General features: G+C 48.3%; 11 protein-coding genes across 11 annotated transcripts; 8 read left to right on the plus strand and 3 right to left on the minus strand.

Moving 5' to 3' along the window:
* Positions 1-1,114: 1,114 nt before the first annotated feature.
* On the plus strand, positions 1,115-3,210 carry K444DRAFT_604214 (uncharacterized protein; the record flags this gene model as incomplete). Its single annotated transcript, XM_024878800.1, has 5 exons — positions 1,115-1,250; positions 1,345-2,123; positions 2,191-2,482; positions 2,543-2,615; positions 2,774-3,210. 5 exons carry the CDS (start codon positions 1,115-1,117, stop codon positions 2,949-2,951), a joined length of 1,458 nt encoding a protein of 485 aa, XP_024727666.1. The 3' UTR covers positions 2,952-3,210.
* Positions 3,211-5,356: 2,146 nt separating this feature from the next.
* K444DRAFT_622124 (ubiquitin-conjugating enzyme E2) lies at positions 5,357-6,609 on the plus strand. The gene is made up of 2 exons (XM_024882038.1): positions 5,357-5,881; positions 5,942-6,609. Exons 1-2 carry the CDS (start codon positions 5,716-5,718, stop codon positions 6,304-6,306), a joined length of 531 nt encoding a protein of 176 aa, XP_024727667.1. The 5' UTR covers positions 5,357-5,715; the 3' UTR covers positions 6,307-6,609.
* Positions 6,610-7,070: 461 nt separating this feature from the next.
* K444DRAFT_648540 (COP9 signalosome-like protein complex subunit 12) lies at positions 7,071-8,852 on the plus strand (the record flags this gene model as incomplete). Its single annotated transcript, XM_024885475.1, has 3 exons — positions 7,071-7,399; positions 7,455-7,782; positions 7,833-8,852. The coding sequence occupies 3 exons, from the start codon at positions 7,071-7,073 to the stop codon at positions 8,850-8,852; spliced, it is 1,677 nt and encodes a 558-aa protein (XP_024727668.1).
* Positions 8,853-10,228: 1,376 nt separating this feature from the next.
* Positions 10,229-11,050, minus strand: K444DRAFT_276376 (uncharacterized protein). The gene has a single exon (XM_024871512.1). It carries the CDS (start codon positions 10,910-10,912, stop codon positions 10,373-10,375), a length of 540 nt encoding a protein of 179 aa, XP_024727669.1. The 5' UTR covers positions 10,913-11,050; the 3' UTR covers positions 10,229-10,372.
* Positions 10,942-11,840, minus strand: K444DRAFT_622130 (uncharacterized protein). The gene is made up of 2 exons (XM_024882039.1): positions 11,334-11,840; positions 10,942-11,284 (listed from the first exon to the last, which is right to left on the minus strand). The coding sequence occupies exons 1-2, from the start codon at positions 11,769-11,771 to the stop codon at positions 11,189-11,191; spliced, it is 534 nt and encodes a 177-aa protein (XP_024727670.1). The 5' UTR covers positions 11,772-11,840; the 3' UTR covers positions 10,942-11,188.
* Positions 11,841-13,641: 1,801 nt separating this feature from the next.
* K444DRAFT_276490 (uncharacterized protein) lies at positions 13,642-14,386 on the plus strand. Its single transcript, XM_024871513.1, has 3 exons — positions 13,642-14,025; positions 14,079-14,188; positions 14,312-14,386. The coding sequence occupies exons 1-3, from the start codon at positions 13,733-13,735 to the stop codon at positions 14,347-14,349; spliced, it is 441 nt and encodes a 146-aa protein (XP_024727671.1). The 5' UTR covers positions 13,642-13,732; the 3' UTR covers positions 14,350-14,386.
* A 4,356-nt stretch (positions 14,387-18,742) lies between these two features.
* K444DRAFT_604223 (NAD(P)-binding protein) lies at positions 18,743-20,061 on the plus strand. The gene is made up of 3 exons (XM_024878801.1): positions 18,743-19,045; positions 19,095-19,435; positions 19,490-20,061. The coding sequence occupies exons 1-3, from the start codon at positions 18,808-18,810 to the stop codon at positions 20,000-20,002; spliced, it is 1,092 nt and encodes a 363-aa protein (XP_024727672.1). The 5' UTR covers positions 18,743-18,807; the 3' UTR covers positions 20,003-20,061.
* Positions 20,062-20,292: 231 nt separating this feature from the next.
* K444DRAFT_547822 (clathrin coat assembly protein) lies at positions 20,293-21,051 on the plus strand (the record flags this gene model as incomplete). Its single annotated transcript, XM_024876330.1, has 4 exons — positions 20,293-20,327; positions 20,419-20,488; positions 20,591-20,818; positions 20,950-21,051. The coding sequence occupies 4 exons, from the start codon at positions 20,293-20,295 to the stop codon at positions 21,049-21,051; spliced, it is 435 nt and encodes a 144-aa protein (XP_024727673.1).
* Positions 21,052-24,785: 3,734 nt separating this feature from the next.
* Positions 24,786-26,198, minus strand: K444DRAFT_576478 (histidinol-phosphate aminotransferase). Its single transcript, XM_024877533.1, has 2 exons — positions 26,085-26,198; positions 24,786-26,034 (listed from the first exon to the last, which is right to left on the minus strand). Exons 1-2 carry the CDS (start codon positions 26,168-26,170, stop codon positions 24,828-24,830), a joined length of 1,293 nt encoding a protein of 430 aa, XP_024727674.1. The 5' UTR covers positions 26,171-26,198; the 3' UTR covers positions 24,786-24,827.
* Positions 26,199-26,354: 156 nt separating this feature from the next.
* K444DRAFT_276599 (uncharacterized protein) lies at positions 26,355-27,287 on the plus strand. Its single transcript, XM_024871515.1, has 2 exons — positions 26,355-27,043; positions 27,104-27,287. Exons 1-2 carry the CDS (start codon positions 26,471-26,473, stop codon positions 27,173-27,175), a joined length of 645 nt encoding a protein of 214 aa, XP_024727675.1. The 5' UTR covers positions 26,355-26,470; the 3' UTR covers positions 27,176-27,287.
* Positions 27,288-27,770, plus strand: K444DRAFT_276597 (uncharacterized protein). Its single transcript, XM_024871514.1, has one exon. The coding sequence runs from the start codon at positions 27,400-27,402 to the stop codon at positions 27,664-27,666; it is 267 nt and encodes an 88-aa protein (XP_024727676.1). The 5' UTR covers positions 27,288-27,399; the 3' UTR covers positions 27,667-27,770.
* Positions 27,771-27,872: the final 102 nt, after the last annotated feature.

The raw sequence follows: 27,872 nt of genomic DNA on the forward strand, positions 1-27,872 counted from the left end.
TGCTCCACAGGCTACGTAAAGCGTGGCTTTGTCCGACGTGTCCCACCTTGCACGATCAATGCCAAGGAGGAGTTGGACAACGGAGGATTGAACGCGCGGACATGGGATCTTGGTCACTTGGGGAATCAAGTGGAGGTTTCTATAATTTAATTGCTAGACCGTTCCTGGGTGCTGGGAGTTTTCTCTGACCTCGGAGATGTAAAGAAAAGAGGTGAGCTAACTTTAGAATGTGATAACATGTCTGACATTGATAATAAAGGTTCGCGTTACATTCGGGAGATGAGACTGAATTTCTGAGGCATTTCTGTGTTCCCCCATTCCACACCAATAACACCATGCAAAATACTTTTGAGAAGACAACAGAGCTCCGAACTTCACGAAGAAATTTTGGGCCGCACAGGCAACTTCCGACAGAGAATCTGTCGGCATCAAGAACAGGTATTAGTTCATGGTTTTCGATAGCTGTTGAGATTCACTTCGACGGGTGAAATTTATGGCACCGATCTCCGCCAATGCCATGGTGGTATTACAGGAAGACGGGTCTGGGTTCAACAGCTATCCAGTTGGGGAAGTCAGTACAGCGGCAGGGGATGCCCGAAGCCAATAGAAGTTGGTTTAGAGTTCCATCAACCCTACCAATCCGGCCCCCTCGAAACGACATGTCCGCAAGCCACTAGGTTCTAGACTCTTGTTTCAAATTTCAGCTGCGCCCAGCTATATGTACCGGGCGAGGGGCTGGCGGAAATGGGAGTCTCCGGTATGGCAACTCCCATGAAGGCGTAGAACCTGATCGTTATTGGAGAAAGTCAATGTCGCACAGCATATTCCAAAGTTTTACGCCAGCCAGATTCAAGAGCACTGCAGATCTCTGGTCAAGTGACACAATGAGACAGCTTCGTTTTCTTGGAGCTGAATGCTCTGGTAAGGTGTCCAATTAAACGAAACCTCACCAGCAGAGAATATGCAGGCGCATTCAGATCAGGTCATGATAAGCGGCCGCGCCTCGTTCAGTCTCTGAGTATACAAACACTGACTCCGCACTCGCTCTCTCAAGTCGTAAATCTCAACTTCTCGTTTTCCAAACTAATCTAAGCCATCACGACACAAGAACAACATGGCGCCGAAACGGTTGGTACTGTGCTTCGATGGTACAGACAACAAGTATAGCGCCAGCGAAACTGACTCGAATATCGTCAAAATTTACGAGTTAATGGATCGCGAATCCCTGGAGCAGTACCATTACTACCAGCGTTAGTTGATTTATTCTTCTTTAAATTAGATTCCGTACTTCTGCTAGCATATCCTTTTCCAAGACGATAAGTCGCTAATCCGAGCCTGGTGCAGCTGGTATTGGGACGTATGTCCCAAACAAACTCAACAACTCAACGGGAGGCCTCAGAGACAAAATCGCCATGCTTCGAGACTCAGGCTTCGGTACCTATTTCGTCAACCACGTCATTGGCGGTTACCAGTTTCTACTTCGCTACTACAATCAAGGAGACAAGATCTACATCTTCGGATTCAGCCGTGGCGCGTATACCGCTCGCTTCCTAAGTGAGATGATCGATAACATCGGGCTCTTGTCAATGGGCAATGAAGAAATGATTTATTTCGCATGGGAAGCCTTTTGCGACTACCAAAAGAATAGAGGCGCTGACAAGAAGAAAGAGACAGAGAAGGAAAACTTCATGAAACAATACAAACTCAGCTTTTGCCGAACGTGTGATGGAGACAAGGGTGAGGTGAAGGTACATTTTCTCGGTCTCTTCGATTGCGTCAATAGTGTCCTTGCTTTTAGTACAGCCAAAAGCATGCCTATGCCTCACCACCAGGAACACCCTGAAAACTCTTACCCAGCGAATTTCGTCCGCCATGCAGTTTCAATCCACGAGCGTCGTGGGCTGTTCCAGCCGGTATTGTTCGACCCAGAGCCAGGCGCACAAGAGGAACCTCCATCCGGCACCACACAACTTGTTGAACGTTGGTTTGCAGGGAACCATGGAGATGTAGGAGGAGGATGGAAGGCGCATACTCATCTTAAAGAGAAAGAGCCGTACCTTCTTTCAGACATTCCACTTATGTGGATGATCGAGCAAGTAAGAGAAGTTGAGGAGGCAGCTAGCGTAAGCCTACTACCCAGTGTACCCCAGGGATTCTTTGCCCAGTTCCAGCCGACTAATGGACCAGCAGAAACGCGGCGACAAGAACATACTTGCTTGGCGTGAGACATTCCCTCAATCAGCAGATATTGATTTTAAAATTGTTCGGTCGGGCAATTGGGAATCGGTTTGCGAACATGCTCAAAAGCAGATCAATTTATGGGACTTGGAGAAGAACGACACCCCAAAACCAGCGGATAGAATCCGAAAAGTCCAGCGAAGGCTTCACGACGTTCTAAAGAGTGGGACTGACGGACCAGGTCCTAAAGGACTGGAGGAATGGTTCAGGAAATGGACGAAGAGATCTTTTTGGTGGGTCACAGGTAAGCCAGCTCTCTATTTCAAGCCACACCTGATTCCATATACTGACTATCTCTGTCAAGAACATGTTCCCGTTCTTAGGTGGCATAGAGTCGCAGTTGGAAGTGAAGGGCCTCATGTGAAGCATTGGAGAATGTGAGTGGCCCAGATTCTTTTATTTTCACTCTATTTCCTATTAAGCCGAAATTCGATTCGGGAAACTGCGTCATGGTATTGTGCAACAGATGTCAATGTTCTTGTTCATCAGTGTTTTACTCAAATGGAAACAAACATGATTTAATAACTTAATGTAGGACACGGTCGTTGAATCATGGTCGACCTCGTGATATCCCTGAGCATGCTTGGGCGCACTGGAGCGTGCCGAAGCTCAGGGAGTGCCAGGTCAAGGGAGTTGGAGCTCTCGACCGGATGAATCGAAACGCCGAGAAGTTCAAAAATGTAGAGAGGGGTCCTCCCGAACAAGCAATTTGAAGGTTTTCTGGATAGAACCCCTATCTCGTTTCGGCTGTGGGGTTCCGTTTCAATAAACATAGAATTTCTGTCGGAACGCTTGAGGAATTCACCACTTTTCTTTGCATCATATTGATTAATTCCTAATCAGATATTTCACGTTTCCTTGGAGTAGTTTTTGATGTATCTAGCCCTAAGATATCCAAGCTGATGCTCGTGAAAGTGGAGCAATCACAACGCTTCACAGCGCTCGCTTAAATAGGGGTTACCCCGGAATGATAGTACACCACCAACACTTGAAAATAGTTCCAGATCTATATGGTTGCTAGTAAATCTTATCCATTCTAGAATGTTCGAAGATCAATATCAAATACAGTCATGGAAAATTTATGATTCATGGGTGTCAATGGTTGAGATGGGAATTGAATCCAACAACCGGTGAATTTATTGTGATTTTTTGCCATGGAAACCCTGGAATGACCTCTTGCTAAATGGTCTCTTACAGTACTATAAATGGTGGAAGTTCATCCTACTGAATCCAGATTTTACTCACAATGTTTATGTCGCCTCCATCCAATCTACCTCTTCTTGGGTCCGTGAGGCTCCACAGCTTTCCTTGCCCTGCCACGTATAAACCTCGGAGAGGATACTGTTAATCGGTTCAGTTCCGGACAATGACGGTTGAGTCGCACTCCGCTGAGATGAATGACAGCATTTTGGAAATTGACAACAAACTTTTGCAGTCAACGAAAGAGATCCGATGACACTTGATCGGGCACCCCCATCCAACATAGCTACCGCATGAAATCAATTTAGTTTTGATCAAGCATTCAAGAATGGGTGCCCGAGAATTCCTGAAAGCTATACGCTAACCCCTCACGAGCAATTGGCCAAAATACTTCTCCGGAGGTGATAGTAACAAAGAGTTGTCAAAATAGTGGAATCGGTCCTTTGCAGGTATAAAAGGACTGCAGAGTCTCTATACAATTATGGCATGAACTATTTTCCTATGCTGAATATCCAAATCTTGTAGAGGCCCTCGACCCTGAGTGTTCTTTACATACATGGAACATTGAACCGATTTGAGGTAGGGTGCCCTCATCACTCACGTTCACGATTTGCAAGGCCAGCGTATAGCGCGAGCAGAAGGCCAGGCACAATACAGGCACAACCCCATGCTTTGCAGATCGCAATATAATTTTATAAATTCAGTTGAACTTCTATCAAGCAATTCACCTTATTAATCCTTAACAGACTTTAGGCTTGTGTACTTCCTGTTCAAAGTCGACACTTTTAATAGTAGTACATCAATTAATAGCAATTAGACTAGACTAGATATCTTTAGGAATTAAGTATCTTTCATAACAAACTTATACTCTTTCACAGTGAAAATACTTCTGCGAAGTCCAAGAGCAAAACAGATTAGGGGTTATTGTTTGCTAATTTGGCCTCACTTTCCCCAGTCTTATATATCTGAAATTGACATGGACCCTCAAAATGCGGGCCGAAGGAATTAATAAACGCAAAATTTGTTTCTAGGCCCTGAGCTCAACTCAAATACATTGTTTGGCCATGATCCAAGCAACCTCTCCGCCAGCCCCCGCCGAGAAATAATGCTTTTTATAAGGTTTTAGCAAGAATTGGGAGGCCTCCAACTTATATATATCCCCTAACGAAAAAGTCTTTACCTAGTGTGGTGATGCTCCTTTCACTTTATTTAAAGTAACAGGTTGAATATCTTTGATACTACACGTAGCTTAGAATTTGAATCTTAAAGTTCTTGGATTTTCCATGCTGGCTGCAAGCTTTGAAGACCTGAGGTTCCGAATGTACCATGTAAGCGAGAACTAGATGGGCCGAAATTCCAATTATACCATAAAAAAGAGAAGAATAACATAACCTCTCGCGAATAGTGTGCCACCTAAGGGGGACATTTGGAATAGCCACTCATTCAATGCTCCGTGGAAAAGATGAAATGTGCAAGGCCCCTTTATATTCAATGTTTCTATGAGAATTAGGATCTCTGGAAATTTGGATTATTGATTCCTTGAATCTTCTGTAAAGGAGCTTATGGCTGGAATTTCCACAAAAAACCCGATCCCTAATTACCTTAAGCCTTAGTGTAGGACATTCCCCTCAATAATTGAAGATATACAAATCGAGATTTCGAGTCGACGTAACTAAACTGCATCATGCCTTCCCGTCACTGACGGCGGAGAGAATGACTTTGCTCAGACTCAATAATAGGCGAAAGAAGTTTTATCAAGTGATTGCCATTGAGATGTATATTCTTCTGTGTGAGTGGAGCGCCAGGAGGAAAAGCCGGAGAGTCATGCCGAGCCACTTGCCCAAAGAGGAAAGGGGGGCGAACCCCGCCAAAGTGGAAGCGAGCTCGTTGGCGATGACCTCTGATCATTGAATTACACAGCAGCAGCCCACCTTCTCCTTCTCCTTCCAGACCGCCAACTCCTTAGTCAATCGAGACGAACGCAAGTACCTAAAATACAACTGATTCGGGAACGTGCCGTCAAGGGAGAACGACTGAATTCACGCAGGCGCAGCTCGAGTCTAGACGTCAACTGACGAACGTTCCAGCCACCTCAGCCCCAACATCCCGCCCACCAGACATGTGCAACTTCTACAAATACAAATAGACTCGCCCTCGATTGGTCACCGCTTAGATTACGAGTTCAGCTTCTCTGCATCTTGCTCGAGTCCCCGAACAAACACGCCCCTCGCGCGCGCCCCTGCAACATACATATTCTGCTGTCCACGAAGAAGAAACATGCCTCCAGCCCCGGCTACCGGAGCCGCTGGGCTCCTGGCACGGCAACTGAAAGGCATACAGCAAGCAAAAGATCTGCCAGGAATATCTTGCGGCCTAGTAAATGACAATGTATTCGAGTGGGAGGTGATGCTGATGATCTCCGACGACTGCAAATACTACGGCGGTACCTACCTCTCATTCCCTCTCTTTGCCCTCTGCGACGTGGACTGACGAGGTCTTCTAGGGGGCAACTTCCGCTGCCACCTCTCATTCCCACCCGAATACCCCCTCCTGCCACCCTCCCTCACCTTCAAATCACCCATCCCCTTCCACCCGAACATCTACACCGACGGCCTACTCTGCATCTCGATCCTGCACCCGCCAGAAGACGATCAATACGGCTACGAGAGCGCGGCGGAGCGATGGAGTCCCGTACAGACGCCAGAGACAATATTGTTGAGTGTGGTTAGTTTGCTGCATGATCCGAATGATGAGAGTCCGGCCAATGTGGAGGCTGCGAGGCTGTGGAGGGAGGAGAGGGAGGGCTCAGGGAAGGAATTTAGAAAGAGGTGTAGGAAGGTTGTTCGGGAGAGTTTAGGGGAGGATTGAGGCTATTATTTGGGAGGAAGGGGGCATTATGGACGGGATATGGTGGTTGGGAAATCACAACACCTTGATTTGACGATGGAGTATTCTGGGTGCACGAGGCGCATAGGCGATTTGATTTGAGGCATCATCGACATGTTGTAGGTGGCAGACCTACCAAGTCAACAAGACGCCAAATATCAGCATAATAACAAGTCATGACCCAAAGCTTGTGGACTGAATGTCAATTCGATTTCCTCTTTCCAAGTATCGAATTGGACTACCCTAGCTTCAAACACCACATGTAATCCATGGCTGAGATAGTGCCTCGTCCTCTCTCCTACAGAGCACCTTAACATTTCTGATGGTGCAGGATTCAAAGTGTAGATCCCACATACGATATGAGAACACGGGCAAATAGCCCTCTTTCCAACGGTTCTCATAGGATCCCCGTAGCTCAATGAAAGCGTCATGGATCGAATCTCAAGGATTGCCTCTCGGTTCTGCAGCGTAGTTAGTCTTTGGGCCCTCGCTTCATGCACTATCATACATTAGAAGTTGGTAAAGTTGATTTTAGATGTTTGTTGTTCAGCCTTGCGGGGCTAACCTGATTGGGGCAGTCAGCCTCGCGCTAAACTTCGAAGTCACGACAACAGCATTCTTGTCGTCGGCGAGAATGATATTCACATCCTCCTTTGGGCTACCAAAGTACAGTTCAATACTTGTGTTAATACGCATGCCGTACTTGCAACGATTAAGACCCCGCCGAGGTCTGCCATCCCCTCATAATGCCGATCGTCGACGAATTCCTCTCCTCCATCTCCAACTTCCTTAGGACGAAGAATTCTTTACAACTGCAGCTCTTCCTACGAGTCGAACCTCCTCTGCCTGACCAATACTTACAGCTGAGCCAAGAGTTGAAGTCATCATATCGTGATGGCAACAAGCTCGAATTGCACATAGGGAAGTTGGTCCCCGAGGCCGATGATGGGGATGCTGAAGTAGGAGGGGCATGGCCGGGTTTCCTTGCCTTCTTGAAAGAGTATTTGGAATTCTGGAGAGATGTCAATTTTGGAGATCTTCTGGAGACACATACGCAATTGAGCAATTTAGCGAAGTAGGCGTGCTCACCTCCCAATGGTCAAACAAATGCTGACTGAGTCCGAATTCAGCGCATGCATAACTGCATTGTCCAATGCGACCTATGGCATCATTGTACTGCCAGCAACGATCCAACTATGTTCGACTCTTGCAAGACTTGCTATGATGCTTGACAAGAGACCGGATTTGACACGAAAGATGGTGAAAATTGCCGACGTTGATCAGGAATCAAGGAAGACATTGGTCGAAGGGACAGCAGAGTCTATACAGAGGGCATTTACAATGTGTTTGACGGAGAGGACAGCCAATAGGAATGGTATAGGCCGAGATGGGAAGCCAGAGGGAAAGAAAGTTGGCATATATTCTTTCGCCAATATGGTGCTGAGACTCCTCTTTCAGGTATGGTACATTTCAATCCTGAACTTGCATAATTTTAACAGAAACTGCAGTGCAAGAAGACACGACTAGCGAATCAGATGTTCACCAATATATCTCAAAATTCGCCTCCCCTTGGCTTGTATCCTGCAAGCCAGCGTGTAACATATCTTTTCTATCTCGGACGTTACCATTTCGCAAACAGCCACTTTTACTATGCAGCACAATCCTTGCAATCAGCATACGACCAATGTCACGCCAAGTGCCTGAAGCAACGTCGGAGTATTCTAATTGTTCTGATTGCATCAAACATGATCCTCGGCAGATTCCCGTCTCGAGCCTTCCTGTCAAGACCAGAAGCCGCTGACGTGCTCGACAAATTCATACCAATATCAAACGCTATTCAGAAAGGCAACATGATTGCGTTCAAGCAAGCAGTGGGACCAGAGTCTGGCAACGAAGAGTGGCTTTTCCAGCACGGAGTCCTCCTGCCTTTGAGATCTCGCTGCGAGGTATTGGTCTGGCGAACTTTCGCGCGTCGAATCTTTCTTCTGACGTATCAATTTCCATCGGATCCGAACTCCAGGAGAGCACCAACATTGGATCTCGAAGACCTGGTTGCAGCAGCCCAGTATTGCCAGAAGCTCCTTGAGGGCTGGGTGAAGCCTGTCGATTCTATGACGGCAATGCAAGCTGGCCGGATGCATCCGAACTCAATGTTCATGAAGACACCCGACCTGGTTCCGCCGCCCGAGGGACCGAAAAACCTCGGAGCACAAGACGGAATGATTTTTGGAAACACAATGCCCGATCTCATGGAAATGGAGGCAATTGTGGCAAGTCTCGTACAGCAAGATTTATTGCATGGATTCATCAGTCACAATCAAGGAAAATTTGCTATTCTAGGAGCAAAACAGAGAGGCGGACCCCTGAATGCGGGATTTCCACCTGTCTGGGAGACATTAAAGGTCAGAGCTGAAAGAGAAGTAAACAGCGGTGAAATACCCGGGTGGGTCCAGACAGAGAGGACGGGAATGATGGGTGGAGTTGTGAATCTTACCGGCATCGCCCGACCTGTTGGGAGTGGAGAATGAACCGAATTTCGCGATCGGTTTCCTTTCGAAAGTTGCGGAAGGAGTAGAATTGGACGATAACGTGTATGAGATGTTGCCACGGAACAATGGAGACGCGTATGTCACTCAGCGTCAGCACACCAAACTACCCCTCTTTTGCCGACATTTCAGACTGCTGATGTCCGATTCCCACCGAAAATCTCGAGACTTTATGTAGTGTGAGATTAATTGTGGGGTGTGTGGTGTGTGGGGTTCCCGAGCTGGGGTTCTGATGGACGAGGTTTGTCGGAATGTCGGAGTCAAGTACGGGTATCTCGGTTGGGCTTTTCTTCGAAAACAACTCCGGCTGCCAAAATTGCAAGACCGCCCGCTTGGAAAGAACTTGACGAAATGGAAAGGAAGGGTCACGAAGACAATCTGGTTTCTATTCTTGTTGCCGGCAGTATTGCTTCTGCCCAAATACACCGTTGCCACCCTGGCAGAATGTTCCCAAGCACAATATCGTTGTCTATGCCTGCTCTTTCTCACGGCTAACGAAGCCCACATTCAAATGCAAATACAGAACCCGAAGGCCTTCGAAAGTTTCAACTCAGCTCGTCTTCTTTGACTGTTTTCTCGCTTCCATCTCTCTCATCTGTGCTGCTATCTTCTTCTCCGCGACCCTCCTCATGGCAGCCTGTTGCTCTGCAGGTTCCTCTTCTGCAGTCCTCTCCTCCTCAGCAGCCTTCACTTCCACCGCTTTCTCCGCCTACTTCATTGCAAATTCTCGATTCCTCTTCTATCCCAATATTCCTCAAGCAGGTCACTGCTCACGTCTTCTTCCTTTGACCAGGAGTCTTTGTAGATACTTTCATCCCAGCGAAGCAGGTACTATCGAGCGTGCGGCCAAGTCATCTCTTGAGGCCAATGATTGATGACAGCGGCGACGTGGAATTCACATTCCTTCAACTGATCTCTGATTAACTCAGGCTGAGGCGGTCGAATTATGCGTCCATTATTTCGTCTCGGTTTCTGTGTGGCGTCGGATTTGGCAGTGATTCCATTTGGTGCTGCTGCGGTTAGCTGCGCACTTGTGTGGGAGTGTTCCCATTTGCTCCTTTGGTGATCACTGTACCTTTGTTGCGACCCTTTGACTGTCTTCGCCCAGGACTTTTCGCTGGCTGCAGCTCGATCTTCCTCTTCGAGTTAATCTCATCGTATTGAACCTTCTCGCCAACAGCTATCTCCGGAACCTGCTTCCAAACCGAGTACATATCCTTATGACTTGCATCATCATCCCCCAATTCGTAGAATTCAGCCACATGCTGAGCCCTAATCACCTTGAACCCAGGAATCCGAGTTTGTTTCCGTCAACTCCGGGAAGTCTGAAGGACCTCCCACGCCCTTAGTAGCTGATTTTTCCGTTTTTATGATTGTGAGGATGAGTAATTTCGTCCTCAACATCTCTCTCTGAACGTGAGAGTGAGATGAATGGACTGAGGTGCGGAGGGTTGGTTGAAGACTGTCCTTGGCTGAGGTGGATCTTGATCCTGTTGACGAGATCATCTGTAGTTGCGGAAACTCGGGAGTCGAATCGGGCTGCCGAAACCTCTCAGCATGGGCTGGTCTTCAATGTCAGAGTAGTCGGAACGGGAGAGGATTTTGGGAATCTCGTGTATTTCGAGAATAAAGTTCTCCGGTCCCGGCGAATTCGATGCATTGCTCGGAGAAGAAGATGATTGCGCGGTCGGATTCTTCTGAGTGTTTGATAACGGGCCAGCCGTAGACGCTTTGCGATTGGACATGCTGGAAGAGGGCCCGGCTGGATGGTGGTTACTCATCACGGGGAAGGGAGGTGACCTCATGTTGATGGGAAAACTCCGATCTGCTCGATCGCCACTGATGGTTTTCTGTGTGGAGCCTCCAAGTTCTCGCCGAAATGATTCCGTGGTGTGTGTGGTCGTATTTTCAGACTTGTCGTTGTCGCTCCGATCGAGAAGTCGGGCCGTCGAGCTTGAACCACATACCTCTTGCCTTGATGCTGGAAAGTTCTCCCTCGCTAAATGTACAAAGGACATTGTTTTGAAGAAACCTCTCTCCATAGTATTATAGTCTCATACTCAGATATCTCCAATTGAATGGTCGAGTCCGCCAAGCAAGTGATGAAACGAGAAGCTTCAAGATTTGCAAGCACCGAGACAGGAATAATGACTTGACCTGCAGCTGGTTCTCTTGACGGCCCACAGGAAAAAGACTTTATTCTGTGCACGCTGCAAAACGCCAAACATAATGATCGCTCCTAAACCAGAATCCAAAGGAAACACCTCCAAGACTCCAGCCTCCGTTTCACGTCAGCACCTGCGAATTTCAAGGGATTTCTACTCTTTCACCACCTCCTTCGCCGTCTCCCTGGTGAAAGATTCTGGATCCACCTGGAACACCGTCGCAATCCTCGCCAGACTGTAGTAAAACCCCTATCTGAAGTAAGATCGAAGTGTCGTTCTTTGTCCAGATGGAACTTGCCTGCATCGTCACCACCTCCACCAAAGCCTGATCACTGAAGTATTTCCTCGCCTCTCCGAAAACTGCATCGCTGACCTCAGGCCCCTTGAGAACTTCATCCAGAAATGCTAGCAAGACTCTCTCGAGCTCTGAGAACTCATCTCCAGTAATCTGATCTGCTTTTATAGCCTCGATTTTGGCTCCTGGTACTCCTGTCGCTTTAGCAATTTGGACATGCTGCTTCCATTGGTAATCGCACGACAGTCTGTGTGCAGTCAAGAGACAGACGAGTTCACGATTATGCGGTGAGAGTGAAGTGTCCCGAAAACAGGCTGTTCCGAGGGAGATTGCGTGAGGTAGAGTTGAAGGCGAATGCGCCCACATGAGGAAGAGATTTAGGGGCGGAATACCCTTTGGAAGGCACGAAGCTGGACGGTAAGGAATCCGTGCCTTTGGCATGTTGAAGGATGCTGGAGACCTTGAATGGGGACTTCAAGCGCGCTCACTAAAAGTGCTGTCCGCGGCTTTAATAGTTGTAGCAAGCACTTGACGATATCAATATTAGGTTTTGTTTTGCTAGTCAAAGCATTACCAATAGAGGCGATATTGCATTGTTGCGCATTACAGGCCGTGTATGATCAAGAGCTGAACGGCGGTTATCCAGCCAAGTCGTCGTCCGCCCAGAGCAGCGGAGGTATCACTGTCTTAGCACAGTGGCAACTTCCGCCCAAGCAGCTGGGTCGAATGACTGAGCCTGACCCCCAAACTTAAATTCAAGCCCAATCACTCCCTTACTACACTTTCCCGAAGAGACCTCGGCGTTCCGTGCTATTCCCGACGAACTGCTTCGCGCTCTTCGCCCCTCACATGATCTGACGGCATTACGGCCCAGCCTTTGCTGATGCCCCACTGCCTGCAGAGGGGATTCGTATACACCGGCCGCTGGAACTAGACGGCCGTACTGTTCTTGCGCCTTTCTGCGAGTCTGCTTAATAAAACCGAACGATGTGCTGCATAACGCTAGCTAATTGTTGACGGGCTTGAAGTAAAAGCCAATCTCAACGTTAGCTTGCCTTTCTCCACGGCAAGATCGCCTACAGTCCTACCACACAGCTTCAAGACCACGCAAACTGCGAGATAGCATGGAGGAAGCGCTAAATTATTGGAGATATTAATTACTGTATGGAAGTATTGGGGGCGGCCGTCGAGGAAACTCCGCGCAAGGGCCGTTCCTCTAAATGGGCAACTTCACACTTCCCACTTCTACATTTAGACAGTGTGCAACCCAATCATGTTTCTGGAATCACGCCTTGGCGGATCTCATCACACGCTGCTTTGTGTCACATACTTGAGCTCAACCCCTATCCAACCCCTGTCTTCAAGGAAGCGGCGTGGATTAATAATCGTGGTGCATTGCTCGTTCCTGCATGACGACCGCTCCATCCGGCATTCAAAGAAAATGGGAAACCAAACGATGGGCTCGGAATCTCCTTATAAGGCCGTAAGTTTCGGTACTTGAAAATAAAACGGAGATACTGTATGGTGAAGTAAACATATATACCGCGGCAGTCGGCTGGTAAAGCTCTGGTGACATCAGGGGTTGTTTATCGATCACTGGATGCTGCGTCGACTTGGAGAAAGGATGCTGAGCTTAAAACCTTGAAATACGTGGTCCCGAGCTACTAGCTCAAACGCAGAGTGGTCCCGGTTCATGTTTTAGATGTGCTGCGACGCAAATATCGTACCACTCTTGCCTCATTTCGCTCTTCGTTTATTACAAGGAGGCACGCGTCAATCTGATGTTACAGAGTGATTTCCAAGACTTTTCATCGACAATTATCACGGAAAGAAACTCCTATGGATTGCCAAGGAAGGAAGTCGATATAAGGTAAGTAAACACTACGTTAATAAGGGAAGGAATTCACAATCTCACTGCAGGCACAAGACAGGGGAGTAAGCTGCCTGAGTCTCCATTGATTCTCACAACACCAAGCAGCGTTTCAAGGTAACGAACAGATCATCGCACAATACTAGGCTCAACCTTTAACAAGAGCATAATCATTCACAATAACAGTATCTACCTTACAACAATACCACACCATCCCACCGCAAACCAAACCACCAAAGGCCAGTCCGGCCCGCCCAGGTATCGCTCAGAAGGATCCCGAAACACCAAAATCTTGAGTCGGAAGAAAGGAAGGTCAGAAAAGAGTTCAGTATCCCCAGACTCCCAAGCATCAGTGTCCCCGAAGGGCCCGAACATTAAGAAAGACCTGGCATCCGAGTGTCACGTCCCCGAAAGAACGGACTCTTCCGCCCAGCTTCATTAGAGCCTCAGCATCCCCAAAGGGATCGAACAACTCGTCATCCACCGCATTCAACATCTGCGCTATCAAGAAAACCACGTCCCAACAAATAGTATGCCGAAGCACCAAAGGACTTCCATGTCAGTTCCTCCTCTCACAGGGGCAAACCCCCAGGGTCAACACCATCTCTTGCACCATCACAAGTTGCACCCCCACAACGGAGGTGCGCGAGCCATTGGATCAACTCCACGGGACACCTCACGTAAATGTAATGGCGGATCAGGATCAGATTCCGCGCCGACGCAAACATCGTTCAACACCCGTCACCCACAACCTCCTTTAGAAGGCTGTCCAAACGTTCCCCGGGCCGTTGGATCATCTCCGCCGGACATCGTATGGTCTGAATGGTAAGGGTTGTGAGATCGGAACTCCGCTACGCAACGCTGAGATTCGAATAAAGGATTCTCCCGCCGCTCTCCCTAAGGCCCTGTGCCGCCGAAGAAACGAGACCCATCGAGAAATGGTGTGGGGACACGGAAGCGTGGACACGAGAACTAGAAGGTGCCGCAGGCTAGTTGTCCGCGATACTCCTTTCCTGGCCTCCGGTTGTGAGAGCTATGAGGAATTCGGGTTTCAGCTTTGTGTTCTCATAATACCGTCCAGCAAGGGAAGGGATCAACTTACTTTTCTCAGCACAGGTCCGGATTCCCCCACACCCAGAATCCCGATGACCCCGCATCTGCATAGCCGCGTCGGACCTGGCTTGAACATTGGGCGAAGTCCAACCAACTCGAAAGATCCACTCTAAGCAAGACTCACCGCCCCCAGTAGCTCGATTCTTCCGCAATCTCTCGCCCTGAAGGTACCACGAGACTCAACGTCGCTCCACTTGAACGAACCGGCCCGTCGGAATGCAAAACCACAAAACTGAAACAAAAGTACATCGGAAAGTACATACCAAACAACATCAAGCACATGAGCAACCCCGAAGAAGTGTGGGGCAAGTTCGCAGAGGAAGGGAGGTGCCTTGATCCGAAACACATGTCTTTGGCACCGATGATCAATCAAACATCCGAGATTGTAGCCGCTGCTGCTAATGACTGTGCATGATGATTGCAACAAGTCGAACAGCGAAGCAATAGATGAAGCTGCTGTTTTGGTTGATTTGAGAGAGACCATGCATGGAAGTTGCGACAGTCGGGCAGCAATGAGGGGGATGGTTTCGATGCGAGAAGGCGATGCTTTTCTCGACCCTTTGGGAGAGATGTTGATTTGGGAAGTGGACGTGTTCTCGATCCCCGTCTCTGCCGTCATCAATCTTTCTGAACATCATGGACAGAGGGTGGCTAGCCCATAGTCAGAGATGCAAAGTCAGACAGAAGAAATCCGACAGTCAAAGAACGTGCTGGTTGACGGTGGATGCTCATGTGCTTGATCTGCAAGTTGTTAGCATTGTGAAGGTAAGTTAGAGAATGAAGTGATGTTGCGTTGTACTGCTTTAAAAGCAGGCTGTAATGAGAAAGTGCGGCTGAGCAAGCAGCAGGCTGCTAATGTTCTTGCAGCAGAATGATTGGAGAAGAAGCAAGTGCTGGTTGCGAAGGTATTTGCAGAATAGAGACTTGGTGCAAAAAGGTTTCGAAGAAAGAGAAGAAAGCAAGAGCTGGTTGCAACGGTGCTTGAAAAAGCGTGAAGACTCGATGCAGCGATGTTTTTTGTTGAGAAGGCTTGCTGGCTGCAAAAGCGCTTGGAGAATTGTGACGCTGCAGCATGGGGCTTCGGAAGAAGTGGTTTCTGCTTCTCGTTAGAATTGGCGAAATGAAAAGGCAGGAGTTGCAGAAACTGACCTTTGTTGCTTGCTCGGCCGCGTTTTGGAGAGGAGAGTGCTGCACAAGGAATCTGCCTGCGGCCGGGCGAAACGAAACTACAAGTCGTTAGTTTCAATCTGCAGCTGGGAATCAGACCCAACTTACTTTGACTTGTGAAAATTCCGCTTTTATGCAGAGGGAGCAAGCTGCTCAGTCACTTGTAGAATTTTGAGGGTTGCGAGAATGCGATTTCACTAGATTCTTATTTAGTGTGAAGAAAGGTTTTGAAAAAGTGATGTGGGGGTTGGAAGAAAGGAAGGTGTGTTGATATCGAGGAGACTTGTTTGTTTTTTGTAGAGAGAACAAATCAGCAGAGGCGGCGAGAGCTCTGCGATGCGAGTCGATTGACCAGCGATTTGAAGCCTACTTTGGGATGCCAAAGAAGCCTTTCGTGACCTATATTGAGATCAGAACCTGTGGTTTGAGCGGAAGGGGAGAACTCCTTTGGTTTGATAGCCTAACTCGCGAACACAATGAAATTTTGTTCCCCAGAGACCTCGAATTTGATCGTGAATTGATGATATCACTTCGAGAGGTGGAGGTAAATGGAGAGAAGCTGTCTCCCAGATCGAAAGGAGGCCAAAGCTAGCCGCGAGAGCTGTGAAACTGATCAGATTCTCGGATTTCGGAATTTCAGACGGAATGGAGAGGAACTTACATGGAATTCAGAAATTACACCATTTGAGAACAGATCTGGAGTCGATTCAAGATTGCGGTTGCAGATTTTCGAATGGAATTAAGCTTACCGAAGGCTTTTTGGTAAGATTGTTCGTGGAATTGGATGGTTGCTCGATCGTGCTCGGCGTGTCGAACGTATGGTTTCGTCTCGAGGGAGCATTGGTTTGAATTAGATGAAAGGACTGGAGCTCGAATGATGAGAAAGCTCTTGCCTGAAGTTCCCAAATCAGCCCTGTGAACGAATTAAAATGGTGGATGAAGGGGAAAGAAAACATGAGATGGTGCGAGGGTGGGAAGCAGTTTCTTCTGGTGTCGAGTCGCCTTTGAGTACGAAGAGCATTTTCTCCAAGTACAGCAATGTAATGGGGACATTATGTAATTGTGATTCAAGACCTCGAAAAGCGGGGTAATCGAGGTTTCAAGTAACCGAGCTGTGGAAACAAGAAATAACGTCAAAGAAGCGTACAAAAGGGTCTGAAAGGCTTAAATACAATTGATTGCATGCTCAAACCGTGCTTTGAAGCAGTAACACAGCGATTTGGAAGTGACTGATACCCGTCTCTTGTCGTCATACCTCGAGAATCTCGAAAGGGATGAAGTGATGCTGGGAATGCGAGGGAAGTGAGGAAATCACCAAAGTCAGCTCCGACGCACTTGCGAGCGCTCGAGAGCGATGAAAGCAACCCAAGAAATTAATAAGATGATGAAAGCAGAGGAAGAGGCGGTGTTGTGATGCAAAAGCGAGGAGGCAGAGCGTAATCAAGCCCAAAGAGGCGCTTGACGTTGAGGGGGTCGTGGGAAGTTTAGATGAAAAGGAAAACATGCGGAGGAGACTTCTCCGATGTTGTTTCTTACCTTGTATTGGTATGCGAGACAGTGGAGGACATGATGTCATGTTATAGATTTGCCTTGGTAAAGATGGTTAAATGAAAGATGGGAAAGGTTTCAGGAAGAGAAAAAGGGAAGGGAGGAAGGTGTGGTTTTCCACAGCAACAGTAAAATAAGTGTTTCCGAGTCTGAATATTAAAATCAGATGTTTAACAAAAGTCTCTAATACTTTGGATCAAAATAACTTGTTGTTGTGGTGGTGGTTGAGGGGGATTTCGTTTGTGGGGTGGTTTGTTGACATTCCCCCTTTCTCAAAATTCGCGACCACGTGATATCTACGTTGCAACGCACATGAAGCCCAATAGAGGAGTCACAATCAGATCATCTGCGGCAGTAGTCACCAAAAGGTGAACTTTAGCGTCGAGCTAGTCTCCAAATCTACAGTTGATCCATGACAGGGGTGGAAGTTATTGTGGATGGAAGCGAAACAGGACTGTGTCACGTGCTTCACCCCCCCAAAGCAATCTTTTATGTGCGATTCGGAAGTTCATCACCTTTGGATCAGCTGTACAGAGGTGTAGGCATGTCTCATAGCTATTTAGGAGTTGGGAAAAGCTTCAGATTTATTCTTTTCAATGGAAGAGGGTAATCGAGGACGGCTGCCGCTGCTGGTGGTCAAGTAGAAAGATCTCAACGCTTTCACTTGCACATCACGACAAGAACAGTAATCTCACCGCATCAAGATCTCAAACCAAGTCTAATTTAATACCTGGATGACTTATAAACGTGAGATCTTTCAAGAATGAGCTTCAATGAACCTCGAAAATCAAGTGTTCCAGTCTTCGATTGAGGATTGTAGGAGTAGTTCCAATATCTGGTTAGCAAACTCAAATCAAGCTCAATCCCCAAAGGAAGTCGTAGCACCGCCATTCTCCATAAGAGGAAGAGTTCGCTCTTCAAGTTACCACCAAGTTCTTTCAGAATCCACAAGCAGTGCAAATGATCTCAAATATTCCTAGAAACATGCCTTGAATATCAAAATTATGGTTTCTCAGTAGCGCAGCACTTCCAGAATGGCTTTTAAATCAAGTGAGGTTGTAGCTATGTGAGATGGCCAGCAAAGGTTCGAGATCTTGATTTAGACCCCACGTAAATAGCACGAGCGGGAGCCAGGGAGAATTTCCAATGCATGCAAACATCCACTTGAGGCCTTCCAGAATACTCCCATTTATTCCGAATAACTGTGCTACATTTCAAAGCTCGAGTTTTGCTGGTGATGAGTGATCACACATCAAAGTCGCAATCTCCTCAAGTATCTTCAAGCCCATAGATTTCAGCATCAATGACGCACGCAACCTCCAATTATTAATTTGTGCTCTATCAACAATTGGATAGCCTAAAGCCACTATAATTGCCCTTCCCAGTAAATGGCAAGGGTTTTGTTGTTTAGTGATCAAGACCCTGAAAGCTTGGCCAAACAGACAGCCGCAGCCACTGGGGCTGCATGCACAGCTCCGTGTAAGAGTCGGACTTACAGCGCGACGCTAAGTCCGACTATTGCCACTCCTGCCCCTTAAGTGCGAGGGTGGCAATAGGATGCCACCATGTACAATTGCTGATAAACCAAATTGATTATATCGGTCACAAGAGGTAAGCCAAGGGGATATAAAGCAATGTTCTCTGCCTTGTTAGAAAGGCATTTCATTTTCCAAGTGGCATTGATTCAGTGATCGTGTTTTCCCCGCATCATCCCCGAAAAAGTCGTTCAAGTGACCACTCCTCAAAGACTAGAATTCGCAAGAAAAGTAATTATCCAAGATGGCAATTCCTCCAAGCAATGGCAAGACGGTGCTAATTACCGGCATCAACGGTTATATCGCCAGTGTCCTGGGATTGGCGCTGCTCGAGCGAGGATACACACTTCGCGGCACTTCTCGACGAATAGCATCCTCGGAGCGACTTCTGAAAGGCCCATATGCGCCGTACGTAGACAGAGTCAAGATCTACGAGGTCTCTGACATGACAATCGATGGGGCATTCGATGAAGCTTCGAAAGGTTTGCATTCCATGTCCTGGTTCCAAGGTTTTACGCTAACGAAAAACAGGAGTCGATGGCATCTTCCACACCGCATCACCGGTTGATTTCTCCATCACCACCTTCGATGAGATGGTCATCCCTGCAGTGAGGGGAGCAGAAACAATCCTCGCGTCAGCCCTGAAGGCAGGATCTCAGTTGACGTCCATTGTCATTACCTCTTCATTAATCGCTGTGGTCGACCCCGTGGAAGGCGAGTATGTCTTCACCGAGAAAGATTACGCTACCTTTTCGCTGGAAAAGGCTCTGAAGGATAAGGAGGTAGGGGTATCAACTCCTGCGGGTGTATTATACGGAGCCAGCAAGACGGCTTCAGATCGAGCTGTGTGGAAGTTCCGGGATGCGCACAAGGTAAATCCCCCAAATACATCACAAACTTTTGACACGTTCTGACAAGATATGAAGCCAAAATTCTCCATCTCAACAATCAACCCCTCAGTCGTAATGGGTCCTCCAATAATTCTCCCCTCTTCTGGCTCAAAGCTGAACGAGACTCTCCGTCCAATCTGGGACATCTTTTCCGGCGCCACCACCGATGTGCCTCCCTACATCGGAACCGGCTCCTTCGTCGACGTGCGGAACGTAGCTACTATGCATATCTGGGCATTTGAGAACGCAAAAAAGTCAGACGGGGAGCGGTATCTCGGTGTCCAGGGATTTGGGCCGATGCAGGCTGCTGCTGATATTCTGAATGATGCGTACAAGGGGACGGAGATTGGAGAGAAGATTACCAAGGGAACACCAGGGGAGGGGTACGTGGGATATGATAAGGAGACGGGGAAGGTGGATACTATTGGGCCTTTGCCTGGTGCGAGGAGGATCAGTGGACAGAAAGCAGTTAAGGAAATGGGGCTGCAGTATATTCCTTTCCAGCAGAGTATCGTTGATACGGCGAAGGCATTGGAAGCTTTGACTTGACATAGCTAGAAAACGATGGATTGTACATAAATAGTCGAAACCTTGTTTCTCAATTCGACCAGCAGATGAAAAAGAACAAGTGCTTTTTGTGGATAAGTGGTTGTGAAGTTTGATTTGACAAGTTCTAGTTTCTCGCGAAAAGAAAAGGGGGAACAAAATGCATTATTGGCTGCAGTGCCGGGCCACCGTAGCATCTGCATCCCCACTGAAGCTCACAACCCCCGACCCTACCACGACACCTCTCTGCGAATTCGGAACCAGCACGTTCAGAGCGCGCAGCCTCCTTGAAGATGGTCCTCTCGTTCATCCTGATTCAGAACCGGCAGTACGTTCCCTCCTCTCTCCATTCCGCTGGGTCTTGTTGAATTGCGCCTGCTTAAGTTCGAGTCTTGATTGCTGATGAATCGATCGAGCAGAGGTAAAACCCGCCTGGCGAAATGGTACGCGCCATATAACGACGAAGAGAAGATAAAACTAAAAGGCGAAGTAAGCTCCCCTTTCCTTCCTTCCTTCTCCTCCCATTCTCTCTCTCCATCTAGCCAGCCCCCGCGCCAGCGGCCTTCCTGACCCCAGCTAAAACAGCAGCAGGTCCACCGCCTCATCGCCCCCCGCGACCAAAAGTACCAATCCAACTTCGTCGAGTTCCGACAGAACAAGATCGTCTACCGGCGATACGCAGGCCTCTTCTTCTGTGCGTGCGTCGACGCGAACGATAACGAGCTCGCGTACCTGGAGGCCATACACTTTTTTGTAGAGGTGCTGGATAGCTTTTTTGGGAACGTGTGTGAGCTGGATTTGGTGTTTAACTTCTATAAGGTGTGTGCTGCTTCTGCTTCTTGGTTTGGGAGGGATCTTAGGTAGCAGAGGGGGAGAACGTAAAGGAAAATTGAGGATGGGCGATGGAGGATAAATGGAAGGAGGGGCAGAACAGGGCTAATTGTACACAGGTCTACGCTATTCTCGACGAAGTTTTCCTGGCGGGCGAGGTAGAGGAGACGAGTAAACAGGTTGTTCTTACGCGGCTGGAGCATCTGGATAAGCTGGAGTGAGGGGTATATTCGGATCACACACAAACATAAGGCGCATTTGGGATAGGCACATTGCATTGGGCGGCGTTTTTCAACGTGCTTGGAGCACATTCACGGGATCTGGAAGGGATGGCACGCATGGGAGTCAATTGGTATTGTATTTGGCCCTGCTATTCATGGTCAATCATGCAAGCAAAGCCATGCCAGATTTCTCGCGGAAAACCGCGCGAGATGGGTACAGCTAAAGAAAATCTAGCCATACATGAGGGTACTTATACGTAAAAGGCGCGGGATCTGCTTTTCCATATTAACATCGGCTCCCTCGGCTGGAATGTCTGACAGCCCGGCTTCACCACCATTCTTAGCCTCCTGCACCACAGCGCTTGGTGTGATCCAAACTTGGCTGATTCACAGGGCTTTGTAAGTCCGCTGCATCCGAGGGGGCGGACATCTTGTGCGGGAACCAGGCGTTGTCCACTTGTTGTATGGCCTCATTATCTTTAGTCTCGTAACTCTGCATTGTCTCGAGGCTTTGGCGACCAGCATAATGAGGGAAGGGATTTGAGGTCACGGGCTTTATCTTCGGTGGCCGGTCCCCAGGGAGATTGACTACCAGACTGCCGAAAGAGTGCTCCGAGGCGTGAGAAACGGGTCGTGCATCTGGTGCCAATCCCTTGATATTCTCTTCCGTCAACTTCAGGGCAGAGCTTGCTGCTTTAACTCGAAGGCTGTTGAGTGATTCCTCCGAATTGATCCGCTTGAGATTCCTGGCATTTGCTGTTTGTTTTGTCTGCTTGCTGGGGGAAACCTCTTGTGACCGTGGAGCCAAAGCTCGATATGGCGACACAGCTCTAAATTTGAAAGACTGAAGATCTTCAGCAACATGAGTAGTCAACTCCTTAACCTTCTCAATTGCTTTTTTGCCAGTGTTGCTTATCGTTCGGTGGAGGCTAGGTCTGTTTTCGGCGCTGCTGTTTTTCCGTGGGGTGACCTTCTCGTCCGTTGGCCTCTCATCGCAAGCTCCGTCAAACTGAGCTCTGACGTACGCACCAGATGGTTCCGAGGTATTTGATGCAGAGGCTGATTCCTCGTGTTCGGACTTGAACGGACTGTATGGTAGTGGTGGCTGAACTAGATCAGGCATACTGCTTTCGGTTGTAAATACCGTTCGACCCTTCAGAAGCATATCCACTTACTTGGCATCCATTTCCTCTCTTCGTCGTTGATCATCTAGCCTCCACATGTCTACGGCCGTCGGTCGTTTCTTGACTGCATTGACTACCTCGCTCATCTCTGGTCGACTTAGCATCAGCCTTCGAACGAGGTTGGAATACTGCTTCGGAGGTCTGGAAAGCTCAATATCCATTTCCTCCGATGTATCTGTATCGCTCTCACCAATGCTCAGCCAGTCAGGGTTTATCCTATGCTCGGCGGAATTACGGGGGCTGCTGCTCTCTCTCAAGCCGGCATTATCAGCCTCAAGATCATCTGTGTCGCTCTCACCGATGTCCATTCCATCGGGATTCATCTTCTGTTCCTCCAATAGGCGACGATAGTTCATTCCCTCCAAAGCGGCATTACGAGCCTCTTGATTATGGAAAAAGGGACAAAGCCCAAATTCGGCATGAGTACACGTGTACCCGTTATTGAACTGCTTGCAATTCTCAACGGCACATCTTTCCTCTTTCTTGGTGAGAGGACGACCTATGGATTCGCTCTTGACTCGAATTCGTTCCTTTTTCACATCTTCTTTCCGTGCCTCTTCCTCTTGTCTTTCCTTGATATGGTTCTCTCGGGGTTGTCGCATAAATTGCTGCTGCGCCTTCAAATCGTCGTAAAAAGCGGCATCGTTATCATTCTTTGCAGTACTCGATTCGTTGCCGGCCTTGACCATGTCAACCATCTCAGTATTGGTCTGGATCCTTGCGAGAGAGTGGTTGTCAGAACGAGGAGTATGGATCGGACTCTCAGCCATTTCCAGCGTTGCCCGCGGTGAGCTTGTGACCTTGTTGCTGTCACTAGTCCGAGCCTTCTTGCGCATACGTCCAGCGAGGCTTGGGACAGGACTAGCACCCCGCGAAGAAGAACCATAATGATCATCCAAGCGGGATCTTTTTCGGTCGTTGTCATCTTCCCTATCATATCGACTTCCCGCCATGATTTCGTTAATATCGATAGATTCGCCCTTGAGAAGCCTTGCTTTCTTGTCCTCAGTCTCCTCCAATTTCATCAATCTTTCGGACTTCGGAGTTGGAGAAGGGCTGGAACTCGCAACAGAGGCATTCGATGATTCTTGCGTGAGTCGGCCCTCGCGGAGTCGTGCTTTGCGTCGTTCTGCGTCCTTTTGATCCTCGACCTCGTTTTGCCGTCCACGGAAGATTTTGCCCTTGTTGGGTTGCGGTGTCGGGATGCCCTGCGCTCTACGCTTCTGAATGATGGAAAGCGGGTCGGTGTTTCTTGGGCACAGTGACTTGAAGTGCTTTCCTACTGCCTTGCAGATTTCACATTCGTAGTCGTCTCCAGGCGGGCTATCGAAGGATGGATCCAGGTTGGTGGGGCAGACTTGAAGGTGATGACCTGGATATTGGATCAGCAATTAGGACAGGTGCTAGTGGTGGTTATAAAGGTGAAAATATTGCCTTGGAAATGCAGAATTGGGAGAAAAGCATCGCATGGCTGGAAAGGGCAAGGTTTGAGAATGGATCAGCGCGGGCTCTCTACATACCTTTTTTTCCACACCGATTACAGATGTAATTAGGAGGTGGCTTGCCCTCATAGTTCTCAGGATGATGTTTCCCCTTCTTCTTTGCTCTATTTGACTCAGGTCGTGACCAATGTGGTGAATCGCCAGCTCCATAACTTAACTCCTGATCCCTGTACGAATCCCCCAGTGGACGATCCAGCCTACCCGCAAGATCACGCTCTCTACTCCTCTCCCTCTCCCTCTGACGAGTCCTCTCCATCTCCAGATCAAAAGCTTGCGCAATCTCCTTCGGGCTGGGCGGGTATCGTCTCCACTGCGACCGAAACGGTCCGTTTGCGTCCTTCCAATCCTCTACCGCTGCTACGATTTCGTATTCTCGGAAACCACGTGAGCAGAGTGATTGCGTCCAGTGCAGTAGCGTGTTTTGCCAATGCTCTGTGCGCTTGGTGGGTTCGCGGCGGTGGACGTCAAGCCAGCACAGGTAGATGGAGAAGGTTTCGCGGGAGGAAGTGGTTTGCGGGAGGGCTTTGGAGAGCTGGGCTAGCGAGATCTCGAGGAGCGCGCTGGACGACATAGAATCAGGATCCGTGATAGTATATTCTTCACAAGAGTATCTTGAGGACCCCATCGTGCAGCTATGAGCGGAGACACACGTCTCTGACGATGTTGACGCGGGGGAAATTCAATGTCACGAAGAAGCAGGAGAGTTAGGCTGGCTGGATACGGAAACTTTAGCGAGCTCCTGCTTCGATGTCAACATCACACTTCACTATTTCAACAGCAGCATTACCTCTGATGCATTTGAATCTGATCTACTGTATGATCACTCTTAACCTCTGTATGTGTGATAATGGTGGTCATTACCTTTTGTTGAAGAGCGTTGAGGTTGGGCTTTGATGGAGTACAGTACAAAGACAAACGACAATGCGGTGGAACCGAAGTTTTCCGGAAGAGACGTTAGGCTTCCCGCATGACGGCCCCTCGACAATCTCTCGGAAACAACCTTGCGGGGGATGCACAAGCTACTATCTGCGCAATGTCACGGTGGCTTCTTTCTTTAAAATATTCGGATCGTCTATTAGTTTCTCTCTATCTAGGACACAACACCGCTGGCCTCCGCTTCTTTCTCCTCCTCCTCTGCACCGTTGACCTTCGTACCTTCAGAGTGGACCTGCTCCAGAACGTTTAGCATCTCTTTCAAGAATCTCGTGACTTCCTCCTCCGTCCCAACCGTGATCCTCAGGCATCCAAGACACCCATGCTCCTTGCCCCTGAATCTGACCACTACCCCCCTATTCTCCGCTAGCCGTTCGTAAACCATCAAGGCTGTCACATTATCCGGCTTCCCTTGGGTATCTAATATCTCAACCAGTAAAAAGTTGCTTGCTACCCCTCCTCTGAACCGTCCTATCCCAGTGACCTTCGGCAAATCCCGCAATAATCTGTCTCGTTGGTTAATGATCTTCTCTCGATTCGCCTGCATTACACTCAATCCACCCTTCTCCAACGCTTGAGATGCAATCGCACTTGTTGGGCTGCTGATATTATACGGAGCCTTCAGGTTGTTGAGCAGTGAAGCAATGGGCGGCGATGTGAACGCAGCGCCGAGCCGTATGCCTGCTAATCCAAACGCTTTCGACAGTGTCTGCATAACCACCAAATTCGGCCACTCCGCAACCCACTCCGCAAGTGACGATCCCTCGGGAGCAAAATCGATATAAGCTTCATCCAAAACCACCACTCCGTTCCAAGTCGAGTGTTCCAAAATCTTCTGTAAATCTTCCTTCTTGATTAACTCACCCGTAGGATTGCCAGGCGAGCAGACATATATGAGCTTGATATTCACAGCCTCAGGCCCAGATAAGGCGGAGATGATCGCAGGTACATCGAGTCCAAATTCCGGCGCGGAGAGTAAAGGAACCTTGACGAGCCCAACGTCGTTTACTTGTGCAGAGACGGAGTACATCCCATACGTTGGCGGACAGACGAGGATCTTATCCTTGCTGGGAACGCAGAAACAGCGTAGCAGAGCATCAATTGCTTCATCGCTTCCTACTCCTACGAAGAGGTTCGCGGATGTGATTCTTTTAGGTGTGTGCGCGTGGGTATTTCGCAGGTTGCAGAGAAGTTGTTTGAGCTCGTGCTGGTGGGGGTCGGGGTAGCGGTTCAGGCCGAGGAAATTGATCGAGGGGTCACTGGGGTTCGTAGATGAAGTTCTCGAGGTATCTAGGAAGAGGGAAGGTCCGTATGCATTTTCGTTCGCATCGAGGAGGATATTTGTCCCATTGTCTTTGTAGTCGCTGTGTAAAGCGTGAGTCAAACATCATTCATGAGGGATTGAAATTCTTACTCCCTAGCACAGCGATATGGTTCCAAAGCAAGGATATTTGGACGGGCACATGTCTGCAGATTGAAAGGAAATTTCTTCTCTGCCATTTTCTTTGCGGATGTTGAGCAATTGGTGGTGATCATGGACGGGTCAACTTTTATTTGAAGTTGCTGCTCCGAGAACGGAAAGGTCGATTGAGGGGCGGAATCAGCCAATCACTGATCGGCAGCCGGCCCTTGCCTCAGTGGCTGAGCCCAAGCGAGGCTGAGAATCTTCTCAACGTCCATCCTTCACCATTCAGACAAGTTGCCAAGTTGGACAACAACGTCACTGCTCGCACAGTCTGTTTTTGCATTTATTCTTGTTACTTTGTCATCTTTCATCAAGCCTGTGACTTGAAAGTGAAGATGGGCAGCGACATCACCTTCCTGCGCTTTGGAGAGCTTCCCTTTGAGATCCGGGAACAGATATGGCAATATGCCTTGCCGGATGGCCAAAATGTTGTTATCATTGGAGGACCACTAAGATGGGATTCCCGCTATCCCTGTATTAAGAACCCCTGGAATCAAAAGGATCCTCACAATGGAAATCTTGCCTCTTACCAACCTCCAGCTTTACTTCACGCCTGCCAGCAGTCTCGGGCTATAGGATTGAAGACATACCCCAGATGCTTCAACAAGCAACTCGGCAAACCAGTCTTGTTCAACTTATCTAGAGATCTCCTCCTTTTTTCAGACGATTATTCATTCAACCGTTTCCTCAAGACAACATTCAACACGTTTGGCATGAATGACTTTGGCCTTCCCGTTGACCTCCGCTTTTTGGGAATATGTGGGCCCATCCGATGCGAACCGGCTCATTACGAGACTACTCACAGTCGACTCTATCTCTTTGACCGTCTTGAAGAGTTGATATTGGAGAATCAAACACCACTTCCAAATGATGAAGTAGATCTCCCGTTTGTGGAGGACCTGAAGGAGGTATGGACAGCCAGAAGAACAAAGTCAGCAAAGAGACTCAAAGGATATATCTCTGAGCAGGATCTTAAACTTCCAAAGGTCTCCTTTCTCTCCTTGGAGGAAATCAAGCGAAGGGCAAGACAAGCCGCATAATAAGCAGAGAAGGGAGACTATCGGAAGCCCAAGGTCTTGTAATTATGAGAATTGCGAGGGCGTACCCACCAACAAGGCTGTAGTCCGGGTCGGCGAGGATCTTTATCCCACTCCCCTTTTGTGAGCCGAGGCCGATCTTTTTCCAGCACCTTCACACCTTCGCTTCCTTTTCCAACCAACAATCCAGAGCACACGATCTCTTGAGAATCTACTTCCAAATTTTCATGACCATATGTCTACTTCTCTGTACACCTCATTCTGGCAGGTTCGCAGCAGCTATTTGCTTTTATCGCCACCGCCTCGCTCAATTTTCCTCAATGCGCTCACAACTTCGCTCCCATATTAGTCTCTTTGAACATCAGATGACAGGAGAGATCGACTGGGCATCATCCCAAGTCACAAATTCGAGCCTTCTTCGCTCCGGTCATTTTACACACAATAAAAATATCTTCGGTCGCGCCTTTTACCATAACTTGTATGTCAACTCCTAGGACAATCTGTTGAAATTGGTACGCTACCATAGCTAGCTTACCAGTCCTTCCAGCACCAGGTTCAACCACTAATTTAGGGTTCTCCACTCTCATTTGTCATGCGTCACTCGCCGAGCTTACCAAGCTTACTAGTATATCGTCATTTTGATTACCTTTGGTTTATCAGCTGATTGATAATGTATCGGAGAAAGCGGGTTCGGTATCAC

The sequence above is a fragment of the Hyaloscypha bicolor genome (genome assembly GCF_002865645.1).
Source record: "Hyaloscypha bicolor E unplaced genomic scaffold K444scaffold_183, whole genome shotgun sequence".
Taxonomy (NCBI): domain Eukaryota; kingdom Fungi; phylum Ascomycota; class Leotiomycetes; order Helotiales; family Hyaloscyphaceae; genus Hyaloscypha; species Hyaloscypha bicolor.

Coding starts and splice junctions, on each gene's coding strand:
- K444DRAFT_276376 (XM_024871512.1), bottom strand. CDS start 10,912: ATGGAGAGAGGTTTCTTCAAAACAATGTCCTTTGTACATTTAGCGAGG.
- K444DRAFT_276490 (XM_024871513.1), top strand. CDS start 13,733: ATGCCGAAGCACCAAAGGACTTCCATGTCAGTTCCTCCTCTCACAGGG. Junction 14,026..14,078: donor GACATCGTATGGTCTGAATG/GTAAGGGTTGTG, acceptor ATTCGAATAAAG/GATTCTCCCGCCGCTCTCCC. Junction 14,189..14,311: donor AGAACTAGAAGGTGCCGCAG/GCTAGTTGTCCG, acceptor TACTTTTCTCAG/CACAGGTCCGGATTCCCCCA.
- K444DRAFT_622130 (XM_024882039.1), bottom strand. CDS start 11,771: ATGCCAAAGGCACGGATTCCTTACCGTCCAGCTTCGTGCCTTCCAAAG. Junction 11,285..11,333: donor TGGAGGTGGTGACGATGCAG/GCAAGTTCCATC, acceptor TACTTCAGATAG/GGGTTTTACTACAGTCTGGC.
- K444DRAFT_604223 (XM_024878801.1), top strand. CDS start 18,808: ATGGCAATTCCTCCAAGCAATGGCAAGACGGTGCTAATTACCGGCATC. Junction 19,046..19,094: donor ATTCGATGAAGCTTCGAAAG/GTTTGCATTCCA, acceptor AACGAAAAACAG/GAGTCGATGGCATCTTCCAC. Junction 19,436..19,489: donor AGTTCCGGGATGCGCACAAG/GTAAATCCCCCA, acceptor CAAGATATGAAG/CCAAAATTCTCCATCTCAAC.
- K444DRAFT_622124 (XM_024882038.1), top strand. CDS start 5,716: ATGCCTCCAGCCCCGGCTACCGGAGCCGCTGGGCTCCTGGCACGGCAA. Junction 5,882..5,941: donor CGACTGCAAATACTACGGCG/GTACCTACCTCT, acceptor GAGGTCTTCTAG/GGGGCAACTTCCGCTGCCAC.
- K444DRAFT_276597 (XM_024871514.1), top strand. CDS start 27,400: ATGACCATATGTCTACTTCTCTGTACACCTCATTCTGGCAGGTTCGCA.
- K444DRAFT_276599 (XM_024871515.1), top strand. CDS start 26,471: ATGGGCAGCGACATCACCTTCCTGCGCTTTGGAGAGCTTCCCTTTGAG. Junction 27,044..27,103: donor TTGTGGAGGACCTGAAGGAG/GTATGGACAGCC, acceptor ATCTCTGAGCAG/GATCTTAAACTTCCAAAGGT.
- K444DRAFT_576478 (XM_024877533.1), bottom strand. CDS start 26,170: ATGGCAGAGAAGAAATTTCCTTTCAATCTGCAGACATGTGCCCGTCCA. Junction 26,035..26,084: donor CCATATCGCTGTGCTAGGGA/GTAAGAATTTCA, acceptor CGCTTTACACAG/CGACTACAAAGACAATGGGA.